The sequence below is a fragment of the Talpa occidentalis genome, unplaced genomic scaffold (genome assembly GCF_014898055.3).
Source record: "Talpa occidentalis isolate TD23 unplaced genomic scaffold, MPIMG_talOcc4v2.1 talOcc4.7, whole genome shotgun sequence".
NCBI lineage: Eukaryota > Metazoa > Chordata > Mammalia > Eulipotyphla > Talpidae > Talpa > Talpa occidentalis.
In genome coordinates, this window is record NW_023605083.1 from 99,647,922 (window position 1) to 99,673,706 (window position 25,785).

Genomic DNA, 25,785 nt, shown 5'->3' on the forward strand with positions numbered 1-25,785 from the left:
CCTATTATCTTCCCGACAGCCCTGCCAGACAGAAATTATTTTCAAATACCAAACCCAAAGGGAAGAAACTTGAACTCAAAAAAATGGAGTGACTGGTCTAGGCTTCCTTATGCACAGAGTACTAGCGTGGGAGTTCGAACCCGCATTTGTCCTATTTAAACTTGGTCACTGTGCTAAACAATGTAAAAGTAAAATAAAAAAAATAATAAAATATTATTTTATTAATAACTTATTTTATTAATAAGTTATTATTAAAAAAATAACTAAAAAAGTAAAAGTTAAATACAAGGAACAAATCTCACCCCTAATCCCAGGCGGACCCAAGTTATCCGGGCTCCCTCCGCTGTCTCCCCATAAACCTCGCCACTCTGGCGTGGGGCAGGTGCCCGGCGGGCCTGCTGTCGGCAAGCGGAGCTGAGCCCTGCACCACGCGGTCTCCGCGAGTCTGGGGAGCCCGACCGTCCCCCTGCCTCACTGCAGCCAATGGCGCCGGCGCATTTCGGGGGGCGGGCTGCCGGCCTGAGCGCTCTGGTTGGGCGCCCCCGGGGGCGGGGCGGGCCTGGGCGCGGGCGCGCGGAGCTCGCCGAGTGGAGAGCGCACCGCCGCGCCAAGTTCAGGGCTCGGGGCTCCAGCTGCGGGTCACGCGGGCGGGCGCGCTGCAGGGCCGGGATCGGCGGCTCGTGGACTCTGGTCTCGCCCGCTCGGCTGGTGCACGGGACTCCGTTCTGGTAAGTGGGCGATTTCGGGGCCCAGGGCCTGCAGGTGCCGGTCGCTCGCGGGGCCGGCCGCGCTGTCCTCGCGCCTCTGGGAAGCCGAACTGGATGAAGGGACCCTTTATTAGCGCTTGGGGTGAGTGATCTGCAGGCGGCGAACCCAGAGCGCTCGGCGCCTGGTGCAGATCGGAGCGCCTGGTGCAGATGCGGGTGGTGGCCTCGGCCTTTGACACAGAGGCGAGGTTTATGGCTGCTCGACTAGCAGCCCTGTGCTCAACACTTTCCGCGTTGAGCATTTGAAATTTAAATGCAGCTCACCTCCTCCTCCCACGCCCTAAAGTCATGACAAAGCGACAGGTCGAGTGCAATCATCACTCCCACTTCACAAGTGAGGGAGTTGAGGCTCTGAGAGCAGAGCCTACCAGGTGCGACTGCAGCTGGCAAGTGGCACAGCCCCACACCAGCGCTCTGAACCTGTGCGGTTGTGGTGTCTCCACTTTCGGCGCGTGCGATCCGGGGAGGGGCCGTGCTTGTCTGCACACTGTTACCCTCTGTTCTAGGAAACAACTGTGGGGTTCTTGGCTCTGTGCCCTGTGTTTCTCGAGGTTCTGGAAGTTAAATGACCCCAACTCTTCGGTTAGGCAGTTGCTGGACTGGAAACACCGGTTCGGCTCTTATGGAATCATATTTTTAATTTCCTACTTGAGGGAACGTGCAGGGTAGTTGGTATCGCGCTTTTATTTTGTGTGGTGTTTTTAGTATAGTATCATAGGAAAGGGCTTTGGAGCTAACGGTAAACAAGAACTGAGATTCTGGTGATCTTGGCAAGTGGATTCACTTTTTCCGTCTATTTCCCAGGGGCTGTAGTGAGGGTCATGCCACAAGTGGGTGACATTTACCCCACAGAAAGATCCAGCATTGTAATGACTGTAACCAGTAGCTTGAGCTGTGAACCCCCTGGGGACTCAGTGGGGTAGCACTGAATGGTGATTAAGGTGCCCCTAAAGCCCCCAGATCCTCTAACAATAATAGTTGATAATTTTCAAGTACTTTGTGGCTAGCATAATTTGGGCACTCTGTCTGATACCCCTCATAACCAGCTTCAGAACTGTCACCACCTCTGGGTTATGTGAGGGGCCTCAGACATCGGAGTCAGTGACTGGGCTTGCACTTTAGGGTGTGAAAAGTAGACTTTGAACCCCGAGGTCTGGCTCTGTGGTGAATTTCTACACCATTGCATCTGCTGTGGCCTTCACCTTGAAAGTGGGAGAATCAGGCGTCCAATGTCCACCCGCTCTTTTACATGAGGAGCTTTAACATCCTCCAGTTGGGTTTCTCTAATTGTTACTTTCTGTTCAGAGATGGGTTTAAAAATAGTTTAAGACAAATGCTTCCAGGAAATAGTTTCAAACTTGTAAAATGCTTACTGTCGAGGTGAAAATCTCATCTCCCATCCGTGTCCTTTTTTTATTTTTAAAAAGTTATTTATTTATTCATGCATACAAGAACTGGGGTACAGGCCGGAGGTGTGGGGGGTGAGATGATTCACCAGAGACCGAGTGGGGAGCACAACAGGGATATGGGCTGAAATACACTGCTGAGGGGTGCAGCGGGCGAGACAGGAGAGGTCTGCTGCGCCATGTGGGTCACTTCCCTGGCCAGGGATCGAACTCGTGCTGCAGTGGGTGCGGATAGCTTCATAGTGCTGTGTCTAAACCCCTTGTGCCACCAGGGAGGCCCTCCCATCCGTGTTCTTACCCTTGGGACTTCGAGTCTCATTTGATGTGCCTCTGCTTTCTTCAGCCACAGACGCCCAATTTCTGACCCTTGAGATCAAAGTTTTTTCCCATGTTAGGAACATTTGCACTTGCTTGCTATCTGCCTGGAACACTTTAGATGTCATAGACTTGGTGCCTTTCCACTGTTCAGATCCCAGCTCAGACACCTCGCATTTAGTATGCTCATAGCAATTGTCACCTCCTAAAATTACCTGACCTGGGTCATAGGAGTTACACAATAAGTATTTGTTGAAGGAATGAATGAATTCATTGTAGGGTGCTAGCAGTGGAATAAAACTCTTCAATATCAAAATCTTATTTTGAATTAAACAATATTACTATGATCCAGCAATTCCACTCTTGGGTGTATTACCAAAATAATTGAAAGCAGTGACTTGATGTTTGCACACACATGTTCATATCTGCATTATTCATAGTAGCCAAAAGGTTGAAGTAACGTGTGTCCATGGACAAGTGAATGAATAAACAAAATATGGTATTACATACAGTGGAATATTATCCAGTGTTGAAAAGGAAATTGATATCCACATTAACATGGTGAATTTTGAAGAATTATTATGCTAAGTGAAATAAGCCAGACACAAAGGGACAAATATTATATGATTTACACGTGGTACCTGAAATAGTCGAATTCATAGAAATGGGAAGTATATTTGTTACCGGGATGGGGGAGAAAGGATTGGAGAATTGTTTAATGGATAAGCAGAATTACAGTTTGAGAAAATGAAAAACTTTGGAGATGGCTGGTCGTAATGGTTGCACACAAATGTCGATGTATTTAATGCCCCTGAATTGCGCACTCAGAAATGGACAGTTTTATGTTGGGCGTATTTTATCACAGTTCTGAAAAAAGTGAGAGAGAAGTTCAAGATGTGTTATTTTCCAGACAACATCCAGACCTGAACAAAAGATATGAAGTATGTCTCTCTTAGATAGAATATTAAACATGAATCTCTACCCTCAGTATCTTGAAAAGTACATAGTTTCAGGACCTTTGTCTTGACTGTTTCTTGTTCTATCAGAACTTCCCTAAGCCCAGGCAAGATGTGTAAATTAACCATTACAGTCAGGATTTTTGCCTTTTCTTTCTTTAATTCAGAACACCCTAGGATATGTTATGATAGCTATTGTTGACCCAGTAGACATAATAAATTACATCTGTAATTAATATAATCTATTTCATTGAAACAAGACAAAGAATCTTGAACTTTGCTTGAATAAAGAATTCATGGTTAAAAGGGAAAAAACATGACTTGGACTCAAGTTGGGATTTAATAAGGGTATGGATTAAGTACTACATTTGGCGGTGACTTGATCCTAAATGGTAATAGGATACAGGGTAGGAAACTCCACCAAGTGGGTAGGCAGTGAGAGCAGGAAGGCACTGCTGGCCTGGGAAGAGGGGCGACAGCAACTGACATGGGGGTGAAGAAGCAACTGACTCGGAATCAGCATCTTGGATAAGAAAATGGTTGGCAAGGGGTGGCAGGGGATGTGAGATGAGTGAGTCGCTGGCGAAGGGAGAGGTTTAATTCTTTTTCCTGAGCAGAGTAAACAGAATGCCTTTCACAGAATACTGTAGATTCCACTGTCCTTCAAGAGTGGGGTTCCAACTGGACTTTAATTATTTGGTGGTTAGGAAAGGAATATTTGTGTGTTGCTTGCCACCTTTGAATTGTCTTTAACCTCAACTAGTCAATATTTAAAAGAAGCTGTTTTTTTCCTTCATGATTCTAGGACCCAAGGGCCTATATTTTGATTTCATGCTTTTTTGTGGTTTACCACCTGCCAGGGACATATGGTTGGCCAATACAGAGGTCCTTGACTTGCACTGGCCATTCTTGAACATGGAGATCTATGTGGAGAAGCTATTGGGCACAATGCCCAGTCCGTGGACACAACTGGCCACGTTCAAGGTCACTGCCCTCGGCAGAGTGGTACTGCTTTTGCTGCACAAGTGTTCCTGGCATATAACTTAAAGTGCTTCCAATGTTACTTTGCATTTTGCAGGCATGGCTGCAAACTAATGATGTAGTTCTAATCATGTGCTTGTGTTAATATAATGGTTGCTTTGAAAACTCCAATTAGGAATTTTCTCATTAAAGGTTATTGATAGTTTCTTTTTATTAGCGCTACCAGAGATTAAGGAAGACTGTGATTTGGGGCTATTAGGCTATTTTATTTAAAAGTATATTTGGCTAGCAAATTATACTGTGTGCACTTGTACAGGGAAAAACTACACTCTTCCTGCTGTGTCTCTCCTTTACTCTCACAGCACTACCACACTTACACTGTTCTCACACCAGATGTGGGGGTTTTCCACATATCAAGCAGTTCTTTGACCCTGCTGGATGTCCTATTATTCAGCTCAGTTCTGACACTAACCAGAATTAGCATAGACCTCACAGGTTAAGGGTCAATCCTGCAAGATTACCTTCCACTTTGTTTTTCTTTTTAATCCCATGGTTTTTATTTTTATTTTTTTAAAGATTTATTTATTTATTTATACAAGCACTGGGTATGGTCAGAAGCGTGGGAGGGCAAGAGAATTCACGAGAGCCAGAGTGGGGAACAGAACAGGCAGACCGAGGAAATACACTGCTGAGGGGAGCAGCGGGTGGCAGGAAAGGTCTGCGCGCCATGTGGGACCCTTGCCAGCGGCCAGGGATTGAACCGGCGCTGCAGAGGCTGCGGGCAGCTTCACAACCCAGCGCTCAACCGCTACGCCGCTGGGGAGGCCCCAATCCCATGGTTTTTTTAAAAAAATATTTGTTTTTTATTTATGCATACAAGAATGGGAGTGTAGGCCAGAGGTACAGGGGGTGAGAGAATTCACCAGAGACAGAGTGGGGAACAGAACAGGCAGATATACTGAAAAACATGACTGAGGGGAGCAGTGGGTGAGACAGGAGAGGTCTGCAGCACCATGTGTGTCACCTCCCTGGCTGGGGATCGAACTCTTGCTGCAGTGGCTGGCGATAGCTTAATAATGCTGAGACTTAATCCCTCTTGCCACTAGGGAGGCTCTGGATGCCAGTCACAGGTATTAGGACCCCCAGGCTCTCCACATCTTCTGCCCAACTTGGCTACAAATCAGAGGTTCCTATATTCTCCTCTCCCTTGAACTGATTATTTGCTAGAGAAGCTCACAGACTTCAGGGAAACACTTAGTAATATTGACCAGTTAATTAGAGGATGTGATAAAGGATGCAGCTGTATAGCTAAATGAAGTACATGGCTGGAGATCCAGGGTGGGGGGTGGGGGGTGTGCGGGGTGGGTCGCATGGGAACTTCTGTCTCTGTGGAGTTGAGTTGTGTTGTCCTCCCAGTAAGTGGATTCATTCACCCATCTGGGGAGTCTCTGAACCCCTTACTAGTTTAGCTGAGTATTGCTCACGTAGGCATGATGAATCATTAACTCCATTTCCACCCCTCTCCAGAGAGTGGGACATGTGATTGAAAATTCCAAGCTTCTAATCATGGCCTGGTCTTTCTGGTGACCAAATCCATTCCACAGTCACCCAGGACCCACCAAGAGTCACCTCATTAGAACAAAAGACTCTGCTGTCCCCCAGGAAGTTCCAAGGGATTCAGGAGCCCTATATGAGGAGTCGGGGGTAGAGAACCAATACTAGAACAAGAGCTGTTCCTAGTTCCTTTATCATTTGAGAAATTACAAGGGTTTCAAGAACAGAAACCAATATATATTTCTTATTATTTCTCTGTATTCTTGAGAACTGTTTGTCTCCCTGTGATTGATTCTTTAGTGAGCCCTGCCCGGTCCCCCAACACCTTCTTCCTGTCCTCAATGGCACTTTGCTGTTTAGACTACTGCACTCAGTACATTTGTTTGTTTGCTGCTTAACTTCTTCCCCAGAAGGGCAGGACTTACTTTGTTTCACTCTCCACTGTATTCCCAGCACCATCTCCATGTCTGGCACAGGGGAGGACCTCAATAAATAGTTGTGGAATTAATGGATTTTAAATGAAAACTTAATTGAATTAATGGAAAATTACTGAAAAGCTGCAAGTGGTTGATTAAGGGAGATTCATTCCTGTAAATAAATATTTAAACTTTCACACTAGGGAAGGTGGCGCTGATCACAAATTCTTGTTCTTTGTGGAAGCCTATTTTAAGAAACATCATATTTCCATTGTATTTTAATGGTTGCAGTTTCTGATGAAAAAAAAGACATGCAAATTTGACCTATAATTATTTGTAATTTCAATCAAGCCTGTTCTTTCTCTCACTCTTTGTGCAGGAACTCTGTGGGCTGCTCAGGGCATGTCTGTTGGAGTTTTGAGTGTGACCTTCATGGCCAACTTACTATGCAGCCCTGGGGGTAACATAATACTTGACTTTTTAAAAGTTTCTTTAGAAATATTTATTGATCAAGATCACATTGGTTTCCAACACTGTGTAATGCTTTACTAAGGCCCATTTTCTTTACTTGAAAAGTAGAAAAACTAAGGCTGGTCCGCAATTCATTTGTTCAGTCATTTGGCAACTCTTCATGGATTGCCGTGCTGGGCGCTCCATGTCACCTCTATGTGTGGGAAATTTGAAAAAGGAAAATGATGCTTGGTCCTTAGCTCCAGGGAAGTTAGTTTAGTTAGGGAAATGAACTATCAACAGGAAAAGCTTTGTTGAGAAAGGGTGGTGCAGGAGTCCCCACACCGTGGGTCTCACGGAGGGTGACTCTCCTTCCTAGCACACTCAGCCTGAAGTTTCACACTGTGGTTTTGCAATAGAGTATCGTCCTGCTTATCAGGTAGTGCTGGGGAGATGAGCGGGAGATGAGCTTTGACTAAATTTAATGGTGGGCATTTTCCCATTTTCAGACGACTTCGAACCCGCACAATGGCAGTTCCAGTCAACGGGGCTCACAAGGATGCTGACCTGTGGTCCTCCCACAATAAGATGTTGGCGCAGCCCCTGCAAGACAATGACATTGAGGTGAGATGTGTGGGGACTTCACAGAGGTGCCTAAATCAAAGGTGCTGTTGCAATCTCTGGTTCTAATCCTGAATCAACTTCACTCAGGACAGCCTTGCCAATAGAAGAAATGTGACCAATTCAGTGCAGTGGCTGGCAAAGTGGCTAAAAGTCCTTTGAGGGTAAATTTGCATATTCCTTTTTTTTTTTAATAAAGATTTATTTATTTTTTTATTTATTTATACAAGCACTGGGTACAGTCAGAAGCGCGGGAGGGTGAGAGAATTCACCAGAGCCAGAGCGGGGAGCAGAGCAGGCAGAAGGACCGAAGTACACTGCTGAGGGGAGCAGCGGGCGGCAGGAGAGGCCTGCGCGCCATGTGGGACCCTCCTCCGGTGGCTGGGGAGCAGCCGGGGATTGAACCATTGCTGCAGAGGCTGTGGGCAGCTTCGCAACCCAGCGCTCAACCGCTGTGCCACCGGGGAGGCCCAATTTGCATATTCCTGATTCTCTACAAAGTGCAGAGCCCTGGGCTGGTGACCTGGAGGGTCGTTGAGATTGGAGCATCTTTATTTTTTAATTTATTTTTTTAAGATTTATTTTTATTTATTTATGCGTACAAGAACTGGGATGTAGGCCAGACATTTAGGGTGTGCAAGGATTCACCAGAGAGAGTGGGGAGCAAAACAGGCAGATCTACTGAAATACACTGCTGAGGGGAGCAGCGGGGGAGGTAGGAGAGGTCTGCTACACCATGTGGGTTGCTCCCTGGCCAGCCAGGAATAAAACTTGTGCTAGAGTGGCTGGCAATAGCTTGATAGCTCTGTCTTTAACACCTGCACCACCAGGGAGGCCCATAGCTGTCTTCTTGGTTTGGTTATTTGGGTTATGAGGTTCTTCTGAGGGCAAAATATGAATCTGTGATAGTGACTCTTCTCTTTACTAGGCTATCACTTTGGTCAGAGATAAATGTTAACCTAAAATGTCTAATGTTTGTTTTCTTCTCATCAGGTTTATAACCTCATTAAGAAGGAGAGTAACCGGCAGAAGGTTGGATTGGAGCTCATTGCCTCAGAGAATTTCGCCAGCCGAGCAGTTTTGGAAGCCCTTGGCTCGTGCTTAAATAACAAATATTCTGAGGGGTACCCAGGCCAGAGGTATGCAAGGGTTGGCAACAGCCTGCTTCTGACATAGTGATGTGAGGTACTGAATCAATATGAGATCTAAACATTTGAGATTTCTGTTCTGTTCCTGCTCTTTGACAGAACTCTTTTACGATGCCCAGCATGTGATACCACTAATATACTAGAGCAAATATTCTCAGTCCCACTGGGTCTTTCTAGAATAGCAGCTCAGTCCATCAGGAGTTTGAAGCTGCTGGACTGTTGACCCAGACCCTCTAGAAAATGGCTAGTCCTCTGAGTGATCCATTTATGAAAGGTTGTCATTGTCATGGGAAAAATCAAATCTATATCAGAAGAGCAAACTGAATCCAGGGTACTGGGGACCAGGGTTGGTTACAAGGCAGTGATTTCAACCTGAGAACCTCGAGAAGTTATATTTCATTTTTGTCCATAAAGCCAGGTAAAGATGATCACGGAACTTGCCTTTAAGCTTTTTCACACATGCATACATTTGTGTCCAAAGAACACAGAAAAAAGAAGGGTCACTTTTGGAGTTGAACTGTATTCTGTCCTGCGAGGCCCCTGAGGTTCTCTGGGGAAGGACTGAGAACAAGTGGAAGAGGTGGTCTTTTTCCTGCCCTGAATAACTCATGGTGGCATCATGCCTTGTAATGTTTCCACAGCTAGTATTTCATTTGATCTTGGCAGCAACCAAATGGAAGAGGGGGTGCTGGTTTCCACATTTTTTTCAAAGATTTATTTATTTATGCATATAAGAGCTGGGGTACAGGCCAGAGATGCGGGAGGGGTGAGAGGATTCACCAGAGACAGAGCAGGGAACAGAACAAGCAGACTGACTGAAACACACTGCTGAGGGAAGCAGCGGGTGAGACAGGAGAGGTCTGTTGCGCCATGTGGGTTGTTCCCTGGCCAGCCGGGGATCGAACTCATGCCACAGAGGCTGCGGATTGCTTCATAGTGCAGTGCTTAGCCCCTTGTGCCACCAGGGAGGCCCTGGTTTCCACATTTTAAAAAAGGGGGGCTCTGGTTCATTGACTCTTTAGTTTGCACACAAATAGCCCAGCTGGGAGTCATCCAGAGGCTCCCACACCCTGTTATAGCTGAAAGTCAATATCTGGTCCTTGTTGCTGGTTCCCAGCATTGTGCTCCTAAGGCCACTGGGATTTCACGGTGATAGGAGTGTCTCCTGTTATTTGTAGTGGGCCCTTTCGCCCACATCTGATTTTATGCTAATAAGGTAATTCAGAATGGGACCCCTAGATGGCTTCAGGATGGAGGCTGGTCACCAGAAAAAGACCAAATATGATTAGAGAGTCAGAATTTTTAGCCCCCAGGCCCTCACATCCAGAAGGGGAAAGAAACTGGCCAGGGGCTTGGACCACTCAAAGTGCTGGAGGGTGGCATACCTCCCCACATCGCTCTGTATGACTCTTCAATTTGGCAGCTCCTGAGTTGAATCTTTTATAATAGATGAATAATCATAAGTAAAGCACTTTCTGAGTTCTATGAGTTATTCTAGTGAATTACCAAACTTGGGAGGTGACTGTGGGGACCCCCATGTTTGTAGCCAAGTTAATCAGAAGTGCAGGTAGACTGGAGGCTGGGGACTTAGACTTGAGACTGGCATTTGAACCCTTCACCTGAGTGGGGTTTGTGTTCGCTCTGGGTACTTAGTGTAGAATTGAATGGAGTCATTGGAGACCCAGTTGTCAGAGAATTGGTTGTCCCCAGCTGTCTCAGAGGTTCTAAAATTTCTACTAACCTTGCAGAAAATCCTTTGATGATTCCTGGACTTTTTGTCCTTATCTAGTGAATTTTCTATGTCTGAAGAGAGATGAGGCAGATGATTTCTGGCCCTGTGAGGTGACAGAGTTTCATTGTATGTACTGTTGTGGTTTGAGGGTGCCCAGCAATCATTGGTGGTGTTTCTCCTCCTCTAAGAGTTTTGTTGAATGATTTGATGGCAAATTGTAATTGAATTGAAAATGCATTTTTCTTTCTGAGTGACTAATAGGGTAGCAGTCATCTTATAATTAAGGGTGTGTAAAGTGGAAGAAATGTAGCACTGTAGTCTAGTCACTGGACTAAGCATGATGATCCGTTCTTATTTATTCTACAGCCTTATTGCAAAGTCAGCACTGTCACCTGCCTTTTGAAGATAAGGAATTAGGCTTGGGTAGGTGAAGGAGGCTGCTACAAGTCCCATTGCTGGTAAAGAGCAGAACCAGGACCTGACTTGGCCATTTGCACTGCACACTGTCCACAGCTCCCTGCAAGCCCCAGCTTGCCTGTGTGAAGCAGGGCAGGTGGGGGCACTGGAGCCTCAGTGGGATCATGAATCCCCATCCTGTCTTTGCTCCCCAGGAAAATGGTTAATTGCTCTGGTAGTCCTGACATCCTGAGAGTCTATAATTCTGTTCGAGGCCTGCCTGCTTTAGGCTTGGGCAGACCACGTCCTTCTTTGGTCACAGAACAAAGGATGTGAGCCTGGAAGGTGTTTCTTAGCAATCAGCAGGTGTTCATTTCTTTTCTTTTTTTTTTTTTAAGATTGATTTATTTGTAGAAGAACTGGGGTGTATGCCAGAGGTGAGGTGTGTTTGAGAGGATTCACCAGAGACAGAGTGGGGAGCAGAACAGGCAGAATTACTGAAATACACAGCTAAGAGGAGCAGTGGGCAAGACAGGGGAAGTCTGCTGTGCCATGTGTCGGTTAGCTCCCTGACCAGGGATTGAACTCAGGCCTCGGTGGTGATAGCACTGAGACTTAACTCCTAGGCCACCAGGTAGGCCCCAGAAGGTGTTTGTTTCTGATTCCACTGTCAACTTCCAAGAGGCACAGAGAATTTTATTGGGGATGTAACACAATCAGTTTCCCAAGAATGGAGCCAGTTAACGGGAATAAAAGGTGGTTAGCGTTTAATTCCACTTATTCCTAATTTTTAGTTTAGGGGAGTTTTTTTGTTGTAAGATGGAGGGGATCTGGCTACAGTTGTGCAGCCACGCCCATAGTTCATCTCCAGAATGTTTTCATATTGCAGAAACAAAGCTCTTATTCATTAAGCAACAACTCACAGCACAAGCATATGAGAAGATGCGCAAATCATTAATCATTAGGAAAATGCAAATCAATACCACTTTGAGATATCCCCTCACATTCGTTAGGGTAGCGCCTCTAGAAAACAGACTATAACAAGCAGAGGTGAGGATGTGGAGAAACTGGAACCTTTGTGCACAGAGGTTGGAGCCAGCTGTGGATCACAGCTACCTCTTGTCCTCCCACAGGTATTATGGCGGGACCGAGTTCGTTGATGAACTGGAGGTGCTCTGTCAGAAGCGAGCACTGCAGGTCTATGGTCTGGACCCCCAGAGCTGGGGGGTCAACGTCCAGCCCTATTCAGGTAATTGTCACATCCCTACAGGCCTGTGCAGCCCCCTTTCTGCCAGTCTCCCATGGCTGGTTGATATTCCCTGGGAGGACTGTAAGGACTGCCCATAAATGAAAGTAAAGAAGTCAACTTGGCCCTCCTGATCTGTGCCGCTTTCTTCACCGCCCCTGATTTACAGCTGTTCTCACTTCTTCCAGGTAGTGCCATGTCTCTGAGTGTCCCCCTTACTCTCAAAGGGGGCGGGGAACTTCTGGGGGCTTGGAGAATGCATAACAGTGTCCAGCTTCGTTCTGGCTACTCCTGAAGGGTGGCCTCATGACCACACTCTGGGCAGAAGTAATGAAACCTCTGGTCTGCCCGTTCCAGGCTCCCCTGCAAACTTCGCAGTATACACAGCCCTGGTGGAACCCCATGGGCGCATCATGGGCCTGGACCTGCCTGATGGGGGTCACCTGACTCATGGGTTCATGACAGACAAGAAGAAAATCTCTGCTACGTCCATCTTCTTTGAATCTATGCCCTATAAGGTAAGAGAGTGCATCTCTGTATTTCCGTAGTCGGAACCTCAGAAAGCCTGCAGCATTTGGCTGTGCCTATAGGACTGAGTAGTTTTATTCATGTGGCACTACAGGAATTCCCCATCTTCCACCATTTGTCACTTCCCTCCCTGTAGACTCCTTCAGTATCTGGGGCATGCAGGAGGCAGCCAGGATGGAGAACTGAGGGACTAAGCTAAGTCGGGGAGGCAAAGACTGAGGTTTCCCCCATAGCAGGGCTGATATCTGCTTCAGAGCTATAGGGCAATGCTGGCTAGGGTAACTACTCCCAGAAACCAGTTTAGCTACAGCCAGACCTGGTGACAGTCCTGCTAGGGACCCCCAAGGCTAGCCACTGCTATAAGGACAGCCAGCAGCTCCTCTGTCAGCACCTAGCCCTCCATAGCCGAGTCAGCTGGCTTCTGCGGCCACAAGAGGTTGGAGCCAGGGCCTCATCCTCCCCATTCCAGACCTGCCCAGGCAGCCATAGCCAGTACAAGCCGCATGCCCAGCATGGGGGCCAGCACCATCAGAATCAGTGAGGCTGTGCAGGCCCCGGGCAAGTGATTTTTTTTTTTTTTTTTTTTTTTTTTTATAGAGGCATGCTTTATTTATTTGTTTGCTGGTTTGTTTGTTTGTTTTGTTTATACATGCACTGGGTACAGTCAGAAGCGCGGGAGGGTGAGAGAATTCACCAGAGCCAGAGTGGGGAGCAGAGCAGGCAGAAGGACCGAAGTACACTGCTGAGGGGAGCAGCGGGCGGCAGGAGAGGTCTGCACGCCATGTGGGACCCTCCTCTGGTGGCCGGGGAGCAGCCGGGGATCGAACCGGCGCCGCAGAGGCCGCGGGCAGCTTCGCAACCCAGCGCTCAACCGCTGCGCCACCGGGGAGGCCCCCCGGGCAAGTGATTTTTAATGGGGGCCCTTGTTGGTATAAATGAACTGGTCAAAAAGTCTGAGATTTGTGGGGTTATGGGGCAGGGGCACATAGTGACTTATCAAGGTCATTAGAGTGATGGGTAGGTATGGTACAGTCCATGCTTCTGATGATTTTCTCTTGGGTCCAAGACCATCTCCTTGTGGGTTTATCGGCACATGGGCCACTCCTTGATAGTTTCATATGTCCTCCCTGAACAGAGAGAGCAGCACATCATTATGTTCTGCTGAATGTCAGACACATCATTTTATTCTCTTAAGGCAGTCAGTATTCTATGCTGGCATTCCGTGGTCTTAGTTGCATACCCCTGGTTGCTGTTTATTTGACCTTGCCTCAGTCCTAGTGTTTGCACGTGTGCATTTGTTTGCTAGCGATGGTTCATTTCTGTTCATGGGAAGCCTGGGTGTTTCCAGTCACTGGTATCATCGTTGGCCAGCACTGACCTTGAAGATGAATTTTGAATGTGCTATTAGCGACACAATGCTCAGTTTGTGCACTTAGGGTGGAAAAGCTGATTTCTATAGTTGCTTTCACTATGGAAAGAATGAGGACTCTTGTTTTTCAACTTGGGCAGCCTCATGCTCTTTTTGCCCAATGTCTGCTATTCCTGAAGAGTCTCTTCTGGATTAACAAGCCTGGTGCTGCACCCCTGTCCTCTCTTATCCCCTAGCTACCCTCATCTTTGACCCTAACTAAGCAGGCCGCAGTGGGGAAGCCCACATAATGGTGGGCTGCAGGGGTGTAGAGGGCCAAGTCTGGCCACCTTGGCCATAGCTCACCTGTTAGAGGGATGCCTGTGGGTACTGGCCTTATGGGCAGAGACAAACCTGATTGGTCTCCATCAGCAACCACCAAGGCTGCTCTGCCCACCAGGCCGCTCCTTGCCCAGCTTTTCCCTGAGCATCTGCTCTTGTCTTCAGCCCCTGTCCTCTCCAGGGATTCTCTTCCATCCTCTGGGCAACTAAAGATCCACACAAGACCAGGCATGTCACCCTCTGGAGAAAGAGCAACCTGCCATCTCCTCTTCCTCTGTAACTCAGGAATCCCTTCTCTCTGGTCCTAAGTGAGGGAGGGGACTCCCTTCCAGCCACTGCCTCCGCACCTCTGCTGTGTATTACAAATGCTCACGAAACAAATGCCTGTGAATTCTTCTAGAAGCTGTTTTATTGTCATATTTTCAAAATTCCTTAAAAAAAGAAAAACCAAAAAATGCACAAGTTTAAAAGCAAAATGTGGAAAAAATAACAACAGATTTGGGGGTTACTATGTCCTTTTTATATATTTTTAGAGTAAAGACCATTTTTTCCTGTGGGTTAGCTGCTAATTTTTCATTGAGATAGCAGTTTCCTTGCCAAGTTCAGGTGACTGAAAAATAACCGGTTCACGCCCTGAAAAAAAACACAGAAAACTAAACCACAAACCGTCCTTCAACCTGCCTTTCCGGTGACGTCTTGGTTCCCATAAGCTTGCACACAAACTTGTGTGATTGTGTTCAATTGTGTGGTTTTTTTTTTCATTTGGAAAGGGAGACCACCAAACCCCAAGCCTTCCCTCCAGGGGTCCTGGTACTTCCTGGTGGGCAAAGTGGGGGGGAGAGGATGAAGTTTCCAGGTGGGAGTGTTTCGGACATGACCATCCCCCACCTCCTCAGAGGGCTCTCATATCGTAGACCCCTGGAGTTTTTCCTACAGGAATTCCTTTGGAAACCATTTTTGCTCCCCCTTGGCATGTATGTCATAGTGTAACTTTAACAAACTGAACTTTCTTAGACATACATGCTGTAAAGGTCAGGGCAGAACACAGTGCAGGTTTTCTGATCCCATGCAGACCGGGTAAAAGAGGAGTCAGAGTCCTCAGTGGTTTTGCAGGTTTTTTATTGGGGTTCAGCGGCTACGTGGCAGGTAGGGGTGCTGGCTGGGGGGCTGGGAGGCTGGCAGGCCTCCCAGCCCCCAGCAAGTCTTCACTCTCTCTGGGCTCTCTGGCGTTCGTTCTGCTGCTTCTTGGCTTTTCTTTCGGCTTCGGCTTCTACTGCTGCTGCTGCTGCTGCTGCTCCTGGCGTCCCCGTGATGCCGCCCTTAAAAAGCACAGTCTTAGCTCAGCTGAATCCCATCTACCTATGCCCACACCCTATTCCAGGTGCCCGCCATCAGGCATGCATTCAGGACAAGGATCCATCATCTATCCTGATGGCGGAAGGGCAGAAAAGCCTGATATTTTCTTTACCCTACAACGCGGTGCAGGTTTTCTGATCCCATGCTGACCGGGTAAGGGAGGAGTCAGAGTCCTCAATGGTTTTTTGCAGGTCTTTTATTGGGGTTCACCAGGCATATGGCAGGCAGGGCTGCTGGGGGGCCGGGAGGCTGGCAGGTCTCCCAGCCCCCAGCAAGTCCTCACTCTATCTGGGCTCCCTGGCGTTCTCTGCTTCTGCTTCTTTGCTTCTCTCATCGGCTTCTTTCTCAGCTTCTCCAGGCGTCCCCGTGACGACGCCCTTAAAAAGCACAGTCTTAGCTCAGCTGAATCCCATCTACCTATGCCCACACCCTATTCCAGGCGCCCGCCATCAGGCATGCATTCAGGACAAGGATCCATCATCTATCCTGATGGCAGGAGGGCAGAAAAGCCTGACATTTTCTTTACCCTACACGTGCCAAAAAGAAACACAGTTGTTTTATGTTTCTCATGTAGCGGGATCTGCAATCCATCTGAAATTGATTTGTGTGGGTGAGTTAAGGATCCAGTTAACATTTTTTTTCTGTGTGGATATTCAGTTGACCAGTTGCCATTTATTGGAAAACCTCCTCCCTGCAGGGCCATTGTCAGGGACCAGGTGGCTGTCTATCAGAAGGGGCTCTGTTTCTGGACTCCAGCTGAATCTTGGCTCCCACAGACATACTCTGCCTTAATTACTAAAATTAAAAAAAAATCTTCAGTTTCTCTCAGTAACATTTTGTGCAAGGTCTTATATGTTTTTCATTTGTTTAGGTTTTTTGACACTAATGTTACTAAAATTTCATTTTCTTTTTTTATCACTTACATACACGCATATAATTTGATTTTTGACCTTAAACCCAATGACCTGGCTGCATCTGCTTGTTAATTCTGACAGTGCTTTCTAGGTAAATACCTGGCGTCCCTGAGTAATGTCAGCTTTCTTTCACCTTCTAACTCTTTGCCTTTATTTCTTTGTCTTGCCTCCTTGTGCCTGGGCCAGGAGTGGTATTAGCGGGCATTTTGTCTCATTCTTGAAAGTGACAGCGTTTCAACACCTACATTACATGGGGCATGTTTGTCATACCTGTGTCATTCTGTAGTGACTTCCTGGTTCCTTCTCGGCAGGGTGAAGCCCAGGGTGCAGCGACCCACTTTCCCCATGGTAGCCCTTATGGCATCTGGGGTCTGTGAGGGCATTTGGTTGTCTATACCACTTGTGCAGGCTGCATGACCTGCCCCACCCCTCACATCCTGCTCTGGGACATCTTTCCTGTTTTTATGGTGTGGAGCCGACAGCCTGGACAGATGCAGGAGGAAGGCAGCTTGTCCTTGACAGCTGGTGCGAGTTTAGTGGGAGGGCGGGCACAGCCAGGCTGGAAGGTGGTCTGATGTCTCCATGGTGTTCCGCAGGTGAACCCAGACACTGGCTACATCAACTATGAGCAGCTGGAGGAAAATGCCCGCCTCTTCCACCCGAAGCTGATTATCGCAGGTGATGAGTGGGGGGGAAAGCAGCCACGCTCATCTGAGGACTCCTTGCTCTTACCAAATGGAGATGTGGCGATGTCCCCTGCCCTGTCCCTGCTCACTCCTAGTTTCCACCATGGATAGCTGATCTTCTTGGGTCTAAGTATATTATTTTCTTTCAGGACAAATGTCCGTCTTTGCCACGAGTGTACTAGGTGGTGTTCTCATTGAAGCATCTCGAAACGTTAATCCCTGGCTAATTGGAGGTGGTAGTAATACTCGGGGGCCATCCCAACCACCATGATATTGAAGAGGAAGATCAGAGTAGTTGCCTTTGGCACGAAGATGTTTTGGGAGGGCACCCTTCGATTCCATTTACAGAGATTTGAGAGGGAGAACTCTCCAGACTTCCACATATGCTTATCCAGAGACCATTTTGCCGATCTGCACTGTAGCTGACTCCTGGCTAACTGACCTGACTGGGTCCCTTGGTTATTTTAGGAACCAGCTGCTATTCCCGGAACCTAGACTACGCTCGGCTGCGGAAGATTGCAGATGACAACGGGGCATATCTCATGGCCGACATGGCACACATCAGTGGGCTGGTGGCTGCTGGCGTGGTGCCCTCCCCCTTTGAACACTGCCACGTGGTGTCCACCACCACCCACAAAACCCTGCGAGGCTGCAGAGCCGGCATGATCTTCTACAGGAGAGGTATGCTCCTATGTGTGGGGTGCAGGGGGGTGCCAGTGGCTGTTCTCCTCGGAGGACTCATGTTCATTCTGGGGAGCTGGGAAAAGCAGACCTGGGATTCCTTGATGGTGTTAGGATTCCTTAGAGATCTGCTTATGAAGGGCCAGTGACAGAACTTTAAAGAAGGGATCTAGAAGGAAGCCCTGAGCCACAACTCTTGCCTCATTCTTTGGGTAACCTGGTCCTGGGAAAGGATGCTGTGCTAGGCACCAGCATCCTTTGGCTGAACTAATCCCCACAAGAGGCGGGGAAAGGAAGATGACGTGACTGACTGGGACCTACCAGAAGGCTTCAAGTGCAGTGTTATTTTGGTGAAGTTATTGTGGTCCAGAGAACTCAAATCAGAAATCAAATCATAAGACACTAATGTATAAACCATAGTACCAGTTTCCTCATTTTAGTGAGGAATTTCTGTTGATTCACATCGAAAGCCACATTAGATATCCACTTCTTCAGCCCAGGGAGAGACCAGATGCACTCCCCTTGCATCAGCAGAGAAACTAGCTGAGAACTAGTGGATTCTTGCATCAGCAGAATCCACTGGTACTGGATTTCTTTTAGCCCTGAAGGGTCTCCTTGCCTAGCCCCTGGCCAGGTTGGACACACCACGTGCCCACTCAGGTGCTCAGTGTGCTGCCAGCTCTGCACTTTAGGTGTGTTGACCTCACTGAGGCAGGTAGCCATCCCCACCTGCCTGGGAGATGTCTGTTTCTCCCACTGTTGTAGATGTTGTTTGTTTGACCTGCTTGGCCAGAGCCGATCCTGTCTGTGCCATATATACACTGTGGGATCCCAGGACAGTTATGCAGCCTCTCTGTGCCTGAACCCTCACCTCCAGGGTGGGGATCTGGATAGTGCAGTCTCTTAGACTGCAGTTGTGAGGAGTAAACAAATTCATTTCTGTAAAGTGCTCCAAGAAGCTCTGTAGAGACACGAGCACTTACTGATGAACTTACTTTTTCTCAGAAAGAGACTTTATTCCCTGTTATTTTATAATTACACATAATTATACATTACAGGCAAATGAGTTTTGTCTCCTTCAAAGTTGTCATCCACGAAGACTGTTCTCTTGGACAATTCTTTGAGGAAATATGCCCGAGGCATATCCTTTGTCCTCTTCTCAGTGGAGGGAGATTTTTATTCTTACATTTCATCTATGAAAGGATGGTCGGCCCTCCTGGAAGCAAGGAGCCCCTTTGCTCCCCAGGATTTCGGGCCAGGCCTGCTAAGAGTAGGCCTGTGCACACACCCCGATGGCCAGTTTGGATTTGAGTTCAGATAGGGAGAAAACAAATGGGCCGCCTATCAGATGTTTGCATGCTACTATTTTTCTTCATCCAGGAGTGCGCAGTGTGGATGCTAAGACCGGCAAAGAGATTTTATACAACCTGGAGTCCCTTATCAACTCAGCTGTGTTCCCAGGCCTGCAGGGGGGCCCCCACAACCACGCCATTGCTGGTAAAACATCACCAAACCAAACCCAGAGCCCTGGGGGGGGTGGGGAGTACTTTCACCCATGTGCCCCCATGCAGTCAGGTGGTTGCCCCACTTTTGCTCATCCTATGACCCCTATTTCCTTCTCACGGGTTCACCAAAAGTGTGTCAGGATTTCCACAGTGGGAATAAAGTAGAGGAATGTCAACTCTGTGACAGTATCACAGCTGTCAATGATACCTCTTGCTGGGTGATCATCTTTGTACACCTGGCTTGTGAAATCTGTGATGATCTGAGTTCTTCCACTGTCTTCCCTGGAACAAAGCAATTGGGTAGAGTACATTCATGGGGGGAGCCCAGGATGAAGGTGTAACCTCTCCATCAAGAGAAGCATTAGAGAGTTCCAGAGAGAGAAGAAGGGGAAGCAGTGAATGGTAGAATTTTAGGCACCAGGGGGTGGGTATGTTCACAGAGGGTGTCACAGTCTCCCCACAAGCACAGCTTTACCCACAAGCTCGGCATTGACAGTTTCTGCCACTCTCAGATGTTGGAATCACCTTATCTGCAGCCACTCAGGCCTCTGCCAGTCATTTCCACAAACACTGATTGGAAGCTCAGACACAAGTATTTTGCATTCTCCTCCACTTTCTGTGCCCCTTAAGCAGCCTCAGGAGGGAACACAAGGCACTGATGAGTCTAGATGTGCAAGGCAGAGCTGGGCTGCCCCTTTCACCCAGGCTCGGGTCTGAAGGATCTGCAAATTGGGTGTCAAAGCATTAGCTTTTAGGGCAGCTAAGTAACCATTTCACAGATCTAGCTTAAAGGGCTGTAAAATCCATCTTGCTTAAGAACAGCTTTTCCATTTAACATTAGCATACCTTCCATACCTGGAAGTTTCTCTGAAGCATTTCCTCCAAGAGAAGAGGCTTCTTCAGTAAAGATCTGGAGATAAGCCATGTAATTGTAACTTTAAAAATATCCAGTGCTCCTCCTTATCTGAGATTTCACTTTCTGTGATTTCAGCTACCAAAGGTCAACTGTAGTTGGAAAATACTATGTATATTTTTTGAGAGAAACCACATTCACTTAACTTTTATTATAGCACATTGTTATAACTGCTCTATTTTATCATTAGTTATTATTGTTCATCTCTCACTGTGCCTAACTTATAAATTAAACTTTATTGTAAGTATGTATGTGTAGGAAAGAACAGTATATATAGACTTCAGTACTCTCCCTGGTTTGATGTATCCCCTGGGGGTCTTGGAATGTATTCCCCACTGATAAAGAGCTCTGTACCATTTTGGGGGTAACATAGTCCACTCCCTTCAGTAACATAGAAAAGCAAGGAAGGCTGAATGGAAGCAAGGGGTGCCCTTTTTTTTTTTTTTTTTTTTTAATCTTGGTCTGTCTTCTGATCCTGTCCTGTCTTCCTGACCCTCTGTCTCCTGCCAGGGGTTGCTGTGGCCCTGAAGCAAGCCATGACTCCGGAATTCAGACTTTATCAGCACCAGGTGGTGGCCAATTGCAGGGCTCTGGCTAAGACCTTGATAGAGCTGGGCTACAAAGTGGTAACAGGTACCCACAGACATAGTGGTTTGTCCTGTCAGGATGTGACCCACAGAGCGGTGGCCCTGGGCACTGTGGCCATAGCTGTGGGGCACCTGGGGACCACCTCACCTCCAGAGGAGCCGGTGTGCCAGCTGTCTCCTTGGCTAGGCCATAGGTGGTGGTGACACCCTTGACCCTTGAACAATGTGTGGGTTAGGGACATCGATCCCCTCCCCCGACCCTGAACAGTTGAAAATCTGCATATACCTGGATGTTGACTCTCCCAGAACTGACAACATAAAACGTTGCTTAACGTTTCGTATGTTACACGTCATATACCGCATTCTAATGATGAAGTGAGCTAGAGAAAATGTTAAGAAAATCACAACGAAAATATTTACAGTAGTCTACTGTATTTATCAACACTGTAAGTGTATGTTGTTTGTTTAAAGAAATCCAGCATAGAGGGGGACCTGCGCAGTGGAAATTCCTGTTGTTCAAGGGTTAACTGGGCTACAAAAATCTCTTGTCATCTTCCCCTTATATCCTGTGTCATCAGCACCACTCTGCACCCCCACCGTTTTTTCCCCCAAGATATTCTGCCCTTTCTGTCAAATTTGTAGACCCTGGGCAGGTGGGGTGCCTCCAGGATGTAGGTGGGGGTACTCACTTTCCCACCCTCAGCCACTTCAGCCCCCTCACCCTGCCCTTTTCGGGAGAGATTCCTTCATTTGGCATGCAATCAGCCTTCTGCACTCATACATGTTCAACTTTGTTTCCAGGTGGTTCTGACAACCATTTGATCCTTGTGGATCTTCGTTCCAAAGGCACCGATGGTGGCAGGGCTGAGAAGGTGCTTGAGGCCTGTTCTATTGCCTGCAACAAGAACACCTGCCCAGGTGAGAATTCTTGATCTTTTCTGCTGTTATACCTCTCCTGTCTGCATCTCCTCTGGCCACAGTTATAGTTGAAGATAATTTGGTTCTGGCGACAGACATCAAACAATTTGGAGGGGACAGACACACCATGCTGGGTGGGAGCTAAAGAGGGACTCTCCCAGCCCACTACAGGCATTTGGATGAGGGAGGGAGGGGGCTCTGAAAGACTGCTGGACTTTTCCTTGGGCTGCTAGTCAAATGTGGGCAACACATCTCAAACCCAGACAGGCTGGCTAACCTCAATGTCAGGAGCAAGGGCCTGTGTCAGTATTTAAACAGCAGACAGCTATAAAATGAGTAGCCAGAAAGTTTTGCTGATTCCAGTATTGAAATCAGCTCTGCTCTTCTCCCCTTTGTCTGCGGGCCTGTTCTTTTTGCCCAGTGGTGTGTTGGGTGTGGCCCAGGAACATAATCTGTTTATCTCGAAGGTGACAAAAGTGCATTGCGACCCAGTGGACTGCGACTGGGGACTCCAGCGCTCACCTCCCGAGGACTTTTGGAAAAAGAGTTCCAAAAAGTAGCCCACTTGATTCACAGAGGTAAGGATAAAGGTGTGGAAGTTTGTCACACTGTATTGCGTGCATGGAGTTTTTAGCTGAGTGGTTGAGACCCAGCCACAGACAGACATTTCTGTCGGGGCTGAGTCCCAGGGACAGGAGGTGGCCACCACCACCACCACATTAGCCTCCTGTCTGAGGCTTGTGCACCTGTCCTGCCCAAGGAAGAGTGCATAGAAGCAGCAGCTCTAAGGTGACTTTATATTTACAGCTATCACAGCCCCCAGCCACTGGAGGCATCTGGGAGTAGGGCTTCCAGGAGGTAGGGGGCCTGCTAGGTCACAGATTGATTCTTTGTCTCTTGCCCACACAGGAATAGAACTGACTCTGCAGATTCAGAATGACGTGGGTGTCAAGGCCACCCTGAAAGAGTTCAAGGAGAAACTTGAAGGGGATGAGAAGTACCAAAGGGCCATTAGGGCTCTCAGAGAAGAAGTGGAGAGCTTTGCTTCTCTCTTCCCTCTCCCTGGCCTCCCTGACTTCTAAAGGAGCCGGCTGGCTGCCCTTCCCCAGTGTGGACGTACCGATGCGGCATCGGATCAGCTGCCTAGGAGGGGCCCAGAACCTTTTGAGAAGAGAGAGAAGAACAGCCCCACTTGGGACCTGGTCAGCTGTGTTGTGCCCTCCAAGGTTTCTTTTTGGACTTTACACATGTAATCTTCAAAACGCAAAATTTGTTCAAGGCTCATTGTTAGTAATTCCAAGACAAGTTTAAATTTGAACCTGATTTTCTCACAAATCTATGTAATTTTTCTGGAAAAAAATGAAATGTTTTTTAGCCTTTTACCCATGATTCAGTTAGACAGTGTGGGGCAGGGCTATTGCAAAGATTCTGATGATTTTACTCCCTCTTCTCTTACAGTTACTGGGTTTTCCCCAATCCAATTCAAAAGATAAGAAGCCCAAGTTGTAGTCTGTAAAAGCTGCCCATTTCCAACCCAGAGGGATGCTGCTGAATTGTGACCATTACAATGGAAGAGGGAAATTCTCCTGAAGCTTCCGCTCTGCGCTTTATATCAGAATGACACGCCTTTATGAGGGGCCACCCAGTAATGCTGGGATGTTCTTGAGCGGCAGCTCGGTACACGTGAAAATGGTCTTCTCCTCCACCCCTGGGCCAGGGGCAGAGCCTGGGGCTGCCCTAGTCACATCCTAGCCTGAGAATCAGTGGGGGTTTCCTGGCCTGTCTGAGATAACCAACTCCCTCCTATAATCAGGAAACCAATGTCACCTTCCCAAAGAAACTTTATTTTTCACAAAGCTGAAGTGCAAAACATAGATGACCATTTTTAATAAGCACAATCAAGTTTTTAACCACAGAATGTCTACAAGAATTATAGCTTTAAAAAATACAACCAATTTTTATATTTCAAAAATATCTGAACTCAAATAAATTAATTTCTTAAAAAGTACACTTCTCATACTATTTGTTTGGCATTTACTCTGGTTAAATTCTTGTGCAGTTACACTTAGGAGCTGCTATTACACACGTGTGCGTCCCTACTCGTGCCCCCGGCCTGTGACAGTGACCGCAGCTCACGTGGTTGTCAGACTCACATTCACACGCACAGACAGGAGAACATGCAATAATAAAATAGCTTTTCAAAAAATAACATACAGGAACTTCTCGCAGACTATGCTTTTCACTGCAACCTTAAAGGTGGCATTTATTTCAACCCAGCCCGTGTCAGGCAGTTGGTGGATGTGGTACCCCGTGGTCCTGTCTGAAGTATATCCCTGGGGTCCAGCACACTCTTGGCCTTTACTACCGTACAGGTGGGGAGACAGTGCTGCAGTCTCCACGGAGTGTGGATGTTAAACCAGTCACACATCTGCCTTCAGTTTGGGAGCCATTATGCTGCCAAGACATTCTTACATTGGGGGGACTGACTCCCCACCCCCCAACTGAAGACAAAGGGATGCAGTGCACGCTCCCAGTGGGAGCTAAACAATCACCCCCAGGAAGTGAGGCCCCATACCAACAGGTTAATTCACTACTTGTTTCATCCCCTCCACTCCTGCTCCCTCCCTCCCTGGGGCCATAAAGAAGCCTTCAGGAATAAGGCCAGACTTGGTCCAGTGCCCAAATTCTATCAGGTGAGTCTTGTTTTGCTTCCAACTAGCAGAGATTCAATGTTTCTTCCTTTTTATGGTCTTTTAATACCACATTTCTTTTAAAGATTCCAGTTTTATCATTTTCTACCATCACAGTTTTGGAGAAAAGCCAGAAATGTAGCTGGTTGGCTTCAAAGCATGAACCAAATCACTTTCTTCTGCGCTCTCTAGGGAGCTGGAAGATAAAACCTGACTGCTAGCTTAGAGGATCAGTTCTTTGCAGGCCATCGCACATACCCATGGGGTTCCCCACCACCTGAGACAGTACTAGCAGCAGGACAGGACACTGATCTGCCACACACCAGCAGGCCAGGGGAGGGGGAACATGCATCCAGCACTAGCAGAAGTGGTCAGTGTGCATGCAAGATCTTCCAGGACTGCTCCTGGCCTCCAGAAAGACACTACTGAACTGCAGCAGCTGTGGCACTGGGGATTAAATCTGCTGGCCTTCCTAGGATTTTGAAATGGAATGTGTTACTTGTTTGGGCTTGAAATCTACTGTACTTTGAATATTGCAACTAATCTGAAACAAGTTAAAAGCTTGGTGAGAAATGAGAGGTGAGCCATTAAGGTCTGTTTTCCAGATTCTGGTGCAGTATGTGTAACTTTAGCCACTGCAGGATATTATGGAAAAGTGACAGCTTCCACAATCCAAAGATTCCACTGAAAGAGTGAGGTCCCTAGGGGAGCAGCGAGGTGTAAGGCAGCAGCTCAAGCCGTGTCCCAAGTGCCACAGGTACTCTGAAAGGCTTTAGCGGAGTTCTAAGATGGAGATTCTGGAAATCACTACTGCATAATTGCTAAACTGACCAGGTGTTTCTTAACCTGGACTGCTTTTAGGGGGGAATGGGAGGACTGGATTGGAAGTTGAAATAATCCTCAAAGTTATAGTTAAGTCTAAAATACTAGAGGCACTGATGTCCGGTTTGGGAGAAATGTCTTTAAATGTGCTATAAAAACTTACTGACTTATCACTAGAAGAAAACCTCAGATGAAAAATTTTGAAAAGACTAGTCTCATTGCATAGATCTCCCCAACATTCAGATTTATAGATATGAGACTTCTAGTTCCAGTTCTCCAAAGGGGGGAGGGGGTGTTGGGGAGGGGCAGCCTCACATCTCCACCACCTCTGCCCGTTCTGTGGCTCAGTCCCAGTACTTTTGCATCCCTTTGAAAAGAAATATAATTGGCATCAAGCAATCCTTTGAACCGGCCACAGTGAAAAGTTAAGATTTTAATAAAATTTAAATTCTGAAGTTTAAACTTTAGTCAAATTTACTTCCTAATGAAGAAACAACACTAGTGAGA

The 25,785-nt window shown here is 47.3% G+C and overlaps 1 protein-coding gene across 1 annotated transcript; it reads left to right on the plus strand.

Annotated features, from left to right (window-relative positions):
* The first annotated feature begins 627 nt into the window (after positions 1-627).
* On the plus strand, positions 628-25,528 carry SHMT1 (serine hydroxymethyltransferase 1). The gene is made up of 12 exons (XM_037491607.2): positions 628-728; positions 7,355-7,469; positions 8,460-8,605; positions 11,876-11,991; positions 12,346-12,506; positions 17,073-17,154; positions 17,631-17,843; positions 19,224-19,340; positions 20,772-20,894; positions 21,650-21,766; positions 22,234-22,344; positions 22,676-25,528. The coding sequence occupies exons 2-12, from the start codon at positions 7,374-7,376 to the stop codon at positions 22,846-22,848; spliced, it is 1,455 nt and encodes a 484-aa protein (XP_037347504.1). The 5' UTR covers positions 628-728; positions 7,355-7,373; the 3' UTR covers positions 22,849-25,528.
* Positions 25,529-25,785: the final 257 nt, after the last annotated feature.

Excerpts from the sequence above, each read along its gene's own strand:
- SHMT1 (XM_037491607.2), top strand. The coding sequence starts at position 7,374 with ATGGCAGTTCCAGTCAACGGGGCTCACAAGGATGCTGACCTGTGGTCC. Across the intron at positions 19,341-20,771 it reads CCACAACCACGCCATTGCTG|GGGTTGCTGTGGCCCTGAAG; the intron begins GTAAAACATCAC and ends GTCTCCTGCCAG. Across the intron at positions 22,345-22,675 it reads AGCCCACTTGATTCACAGAG|GAATAGAACTGACTCTGCAG; the intron begins GTAAGGATAAAG and ends TTGCCCACACAG.